Source organism: Diprion similis, chromosome 9, assembly GCF_021155765.1.
Source record: "Diprion similis isolate iyDipSimi1 chromosome 9, iyDipSimi1.1, whole genome shotgun sequence".
NCBI lineage: Eukaryota > Metazoa > Arthropoda > Insecta > Hymenoptera > Diprionidae > Diprion > Diprion similis.
Genome location: NC_060113.1, coordinates 3,526,308 through 3,532,339, shown reverse-complemented (window position 1 = coordinate 3,532,339; position 6,032 = coordinate 3,526,308). Strand labels below are relative to the sequence as shown.

General features: G+C 38.1%; 1 protein-coding gene across 1 annotated transcript; it reads left to right on the top strand.

Annotated features, from left to right (window-relative positions):
• The first annotated feature begins 1,801 nt into the window (after window positions 1–1,801).
• Window positions 1,802–5,376, top strand: LOC124410607 (chymotrypsin-2-like). Its single transcript, XM_046889098.1, has 5 exons — window positions 1,802–1,865; window positions 2,375–2,546; window positions 2,923–3,172; window positions 3,732–3,869; window positions 5,229–5,376. Exons 1-5 carry the CDS (start codon window positions 1,802–1,804, stop codon window positions 5,370–5,372), a joined length of 768 nt encoding a protein of 255 aa, XP_046745054.1. The 3' UTR covers window positions 5,373–5,376.
• The last annotated feature ends 656 nt before the right edge of the window (window positions 5,377–6,032 follow it).

Below are 6,032 nucleotides of genomic sequence, written 5' to 3'. Positions count from 1 at the left end.
CAGCCATAAGCCACAATGGATTTTATCCACAGTGGAATAAATCTGTTTGCCTAACGGATGAGTTTGGAAAGCGAAGTAATAGGATTTTACTAAATTGATGGACGCCTGTTTCGGTTTGCTCGGCAAAAAGTTAGAGCCTCGCGAAGTGTTATTTCAATATTGATAAAGTTGTGAGGGAAATTTCGTCCTCGTCTCAAGTGCAGATTTGATCAAATAAATTATACGTACACAGACTTTGATGAAACAACTTACGAGTAATTCAAGCATCCCCCTCGTCTCGTTGTACAAACGAGCTTATAGCTTCTATTTCCAGACAAACACCAAATATTTGCTTTGATACAATAAGACCGAGAGGGTTGAACCGAGCTGAGGGTGAGAAAGGCCTATGAACACGAGGAATTGTGTTTATCGTCTACGTGTCATTAGGTAAGGAATTACACGTAGAAGGATTACAGATGTGATTTGCAGGATAAATCATCTCCTTCTAGGCGTTCCAATTTCCCTGTCAGGATATATGTCAAGTCCATCGTTTCAACTGATTATACAATTTATATAATGAGATAATATTTTTCAAATTTCACACCAATGGTTTTTTCTGTTTTCTGCGAAGCCATAGAAACTTGATCTCGAACAATTAGAACCTGCGTAGAATCTAGTTTTCGTTGCAGATAAATAAAATGGATAATCTCGGTAAATAAAAATCAGGATTTACGATCAACGATAAATATGATATCGCGTGCCAAATGCCAAAAGGGCGTATAAAAAAATTCCATTTACATCAAAATAAAACTGAAGAATGAGAAATTGAACTGTAGGAAGAGTGAGAAAGGGATAAAAGCAAAAGAAAATATCAAAAGATTTAGACGAAATTTTTTTTTTCTTAAAATATAGGTTTTAAAAGGTTAAAAATTTCTTTCATTCTCATTTGGCTACATTTTGTTAAAAACTTTTTTAGACTTGGAACATGTTTAAAAAGCGATTGACAAAAAAAAAAAAAAATCACACGTCCTTTTAGCATTTGGCACGCGGTATATTTCACCGAATTAAGTTACAACCGAACGTTTGTTCGGTGCTTTGAAAATCGTTGTATTTTCAGCCGATACCTCGACGATCCACGCGGATACTCAAGAAGCAGAAAGAACTCAGGGGCGTTATATTTTCAGGATAAGTGTGTGGCGTTCGATAATTGAATGAGATGTAAGAAAAATAGGAAAATCGAATGAGGAGGGGCTTCACGGCTTATATTATGTATAACGTAGGTATACATATACGAAAAAGCTGCGGGCTCACGTACCAGGATTTATCAAGGTTATCAGGGTGAACGTGACCGGGATTATTTACCATTTTCAAGCATCTAATATCTAGCCCTAAATTCAAATTTCCAAGGCGAGCGAGGCCATCGAGAATCGAGGCTGTATGCCATGGACAAGTATAATGCACGCGTGCGAAAGTTCGGCGTTTATATCGCTGCAGCTTAATTGCGCTTGTTTCGTACGCATATTAATCGCGCATTGACGAACCTGGGGTGAGTATATATAAGAACGAAAAGGAAAAAAGTGCCGAGTACAAGTATTCGCTCCTTGTTCGTGCTCAGCATTTCCTGCGGGAAAACACCTGTTCGAAAAAAACTTAGTTGACTTTCCTGCGATACCCGGGGAAGTACAAACGTATCGTTGACGATACACCAGCAGATAAATTTGCGTCGTCGAATCGACACCGAAACTAAGAGGATAGATCGAAACTCCATTCTCACCCTCGTCAAGATCCCTCTGCAAGTTTGGATATCACAACCGCAGCCAAAATGTTGCGGCTAATTTGTACCTTCAGCCTTCTCGCATCGTCGACGATATTCTCACCGACGACGGGTAAAATCTCTGAGTGATCGAATTTTTTTTTTATGTTGTCGAAGATATATATATATATGTATATTAGGGTGGCGCAAAAAAACCGCCTTTTTTTTCTGAGTCTCGTGTGACAAAAGGTTAGTTTTTGATGTTTCAAGAGCTCACTCCAAAGGACAGTTGAAAAAAAATTTTTAAGAGGTCGCTCCACATTTTTAAAAACCTCAGAAATCGTCAAAAATCGATTTTTTTAATTTTTTTTCTCGTTACGGTATAATTTTATAGACAAAAAAAAATAAGTTTCCGAAAGTTTCAGTTCAAAATTTGAATTTTGAAAGGTCACTCATAATTTTTTTTCAATTTTTTGGTGCATTTCTTTAGATCTTTTCGAGCGACCTTTTAATATTCGTATTAAAATTTCATAAATTTTTTTTCATTAATTCAGTAAGAAAGAATCGATAACAATACACCACGACATGAATTAAAATTCAAACAAAATACTGAAAATATAATTTTTTAAATTTTTAATGCAGCCGCTGCAACGGCTGACGTGGCAAACTTCACGACGAAGATTGTTGGTGGAACATCAGCGAAGGATGGACAATTTCCATACCAAGTATCGTTGCGTTCGAAAAATCATCACTTTTGCGGTGGTTCGATAATGAACGAGCGATGGATACTGACTGCAGCACATTGCATCTACGGGTATGAGCAAATGTGTAAATTCAAACTGACAGTAGATTCTGCTCGATAGAATATGCGTGTCGCTAATGCAGATCCGGGATTTTGCCGAATGAGAGTTGAAACTACGTTAGGGCGAGGTAAACTGTCGGTAAGATAGAGCAGCTGAATGGTCCGTGGATCGATAAGGTCAGCCAGAACGCCACCCTCGAACATTCTAGAAAAAGATTTGTGTCTTGGCTAAGTGTCGGTAAGACGTCGGTATAGGAATCTGTACCCAGAACTCGCCTCGTATATCTACTATCAGACCAAGAGGTCTTGTTGATTCTCTCTAGAGTGGATCGTCAGCGATGATAATTTTCGCCAGAAATGAATTTTGTCTTTTTCTCTTGCTCAGCAGATCGAATAACGACAGCGTAACCGTGGTGGTCGGAACTCCCACTTTGGACAATGGAGGAGATTCCTATCAATCGCGCCGATTAGTCCACCATCCGAGTTACAACGAGATACTAATTCGCGACGACATTGGTCTGATCGAAGTCGAGAAGCCGATATTATTCACGGACAAAGTTCAACCCGTTGCTCTTCCAACCGAAGATTTCGATAAACCTAACCAAACGGCTGTCTTATCAGGCTGGGGAACAACCTCGGTAAGAATTGTTTCAAATTAAAGCCGCACTTATAGTCTAAAAAAAATAGAAAAAAAAAAACACGCGACGCCATGATCCTTTCGTTATTCATTTTCTATTTTCAATTGTGTAATGTTTATTTTCCTTCCTCTCTCGGGATACTTTATTCTCAACTATAATTACCATAAGTCAATACATGAAAATTAAAAAATGGTATACCTATTCACCTCGAAGAGTGTATATGAGTCTAAATTAATGAAAAGAAAACCCACATAAAAAAGAGTTTGGTTAAATATTCAATTAATTTATTTCCCTCCGGAGGCATTGAATTTTTAGCGAGTTTGAAATCAGTCTCTAATTTTTCTCTCTCTCTCTCTCTCTGTTTCCTTTTCCCCTTCGCTTCAATTATTATTATCACATTTAGTTGGGAAATTTATTTGGAAATTACTCGAAACGGGCCAGATACAGGAGTCGGGTCAAATCCCAGCTGAATTGAAAAAAAAAAACGGCCGTTATGAATTTTTTACTGCTGTTGTTATTACAACTGTTATTATTGTTTTTGTTATACAATCACACCCAGTATCCGGGAAAAGCGTCAAACGAACTTCAGTACATAACTCTGAGCGTCATCGACCAGAATGAATGCCTGAACACAAGCTTTCGCGTAACGAAGAGCAACATCTGTACATTGAACAAAACGGGCGAGGGCGCCTGTCACGTGAGTATACAAACCCCCGCATAATTAACGAACACCCCTAATTAGTGATTACCATAAAAAATTGATTTCCATAAAAAATTTCGAGACGGTGTAGTTTAGGAGCGATTACTATCGATGTGCAATAAATAACTATCGCTTGATCTTAGCGAGGGAAGCTTCCCTGACGAAGACGCACCGCAAAGTGCAGAGTTGAATTTTGATTAGCGTCGTCGTCGGTCAAAGCCTCCGGGCATTTCGTGACCCCGGAAAACTGCAACGTCCGATGCTCCTGCAATACTGCAGACCATCCAGACGTGCAGTACAAGGGGTTCAAAGCACGCGGGGCCAAGTGTCACGCGAACGAAGAGCAATTCCTTTAACGGTGCCCTGCAGAGTCCTGCTGCATGGTACTAAGACCTCGTATAAACCGGGATACGAGAGCGTAAAGCACCCTTATCGTTTCCTACGTTGTACCCCACCCTCTACACCCCGACCCCTTTATGATTGTACAACCTTTCCCGACATCCTCGACGTCCTACCAAAACCCGGATAACACGCTTTCTTTGTTCTCCGATAACGTCTAGCCCCCCTCCCCCTCCTACTCCTACTCCTCCTCCTCCTTCTCCTTCTCCTTGATTAAGATTGCAACGGTGTTTTACAGCCCCTGTATTAGGTGTAATATTATATATCATGGCTTCATCGGTCGATGCTCCCTCGGGCAAAAGAGCTTCTTATTCTGTTCGTAGAGTAGAGTTACGTTGACTTCACCGTTAATAACGTGGTGTTATGACAGTCAGATAGGAAGAAAGAAGTATTTTTTTTTTATATGTTAGAAACAAAAAGAAAAACAAACAAATTCCTTTGATTTGACAAAAATGTGGTTGAAATAAGAATATTTATGTTATGAAGTGAAAGCTGTGCTTTTTTTTTTTGAATTTACAAAACATTTGTTTTCACATATTATTAAACAGATTCAACAATTTTTGTTTACCATTATAGAATGTAGATCACACATTATTGAAAATATTCCTAGATCGAGTTCTCATTATGCAGAAAAGAAAAATAGCACGAAAATAAACGCCAGCGGTGTGAACAAAGCTTCTTGCTTTCTGATAACCATTGAGCCACAACTTTATTAATCGGTTTCAATGTAAAACGTTGTGTTATATAGTTTGAAAATGGTAGTCATTTAATTTTTCCGTGCATATATGGAAAGAAAAAATGTAGAAAAAGCATCATACTTTACATGGAAAACCAAATAAGGAGGGAAAATTATTAAATAAAAAATATCTATTTACATATAAATCCTGGCCCTAATTATTATCATGCAAGGGGCGGAAATCACAAGAACGAAATTCTAACCATTCATTTTTTAAACAGGGTGATTCCGGAGGTCCACTCGTTTCTGAGAAAGTACAAATCGGGATTGTCTCATGGGGAACACCCTGCGCTAGAGGAAAACCCGACGTTTTTACTCGAGTATTCAGCTACGTCGACTGGATAGCAAACAACACGAACGTCTGACTGATATCATGTATATGTAATATTTAATTTATCCTTTTTTGTTATTCCTAATAATCATTCCGATTAAATAAGTATAATCGTGTGAATTAGACTAATTGTAAAGAAAATTCTGAAAAGTCTAATATATAATAAAATTATATGCGTTGAAGATTAGAAGAAAAATAATAGTATGCATACCAAAGATATGAGACCCAATGACGATTTTGAATGAAAATTAAGTAAATACAATATCTGACTAAATACCGCATTTAAAAATATGTTCGTTATAATACTTTGAATAAATTCTATTCAGCAATAGTTTGACTTATCGTTAGAGATGTATTCGAAACACGTGCCAGATTCTCGAGCAGGGCGGAATCACTACAGCGAAAGAGAATTTTTCAGCGCCAAAGGCAGCCCCAAGTATACCGTCTGACTGTTAAATCGTATCGCCTCTGAGCCTTGATTGCACTTGTAGAATGAAAAATGCCACAGGAGTGTAGGGGAGGGGGTATCGTTTGCAAGACTAGCACGAATCTAATTAGGAGTTAGAAAAAGCATTGTGCGATGTTGTACAGCCGTCGGTTGAACGAAGAGAAATGCTTTTCAAAAAGAAGGAAAAGACATTCGCATCACCTTATGTATGATTGAAAGACTTGAAAAAAAAAACAATTTTAAACC

What these genes read in the sequence shown, in the direction of transcription:
- LOC124410607 (XM_046889098.1), top strand. Translation starts at nt 1,802, where the DNA reads ATGTTGCGGCTAATTTGTACCTTCAGCCTTCTCGCATCGTCGACGATA. An exon ending in GCAGCACATTGCATCTACGG is followed by an intron (nt 2,547 to 2,922) that starts GTATGAGCAAAT and finishes CTTGCTCAGCAG; the next exon opens with ATCGAATAACGACAGCGTAA. An exon ending in CGGGCGAGGGCGCCTGTCAC is followed by an intron (nt 3,870 to 5,228) that starts GTGAGTATACAA and finishes TTTTTTAAACAG; the next exon opens with GGTGATTCCGGAGGTCCACT.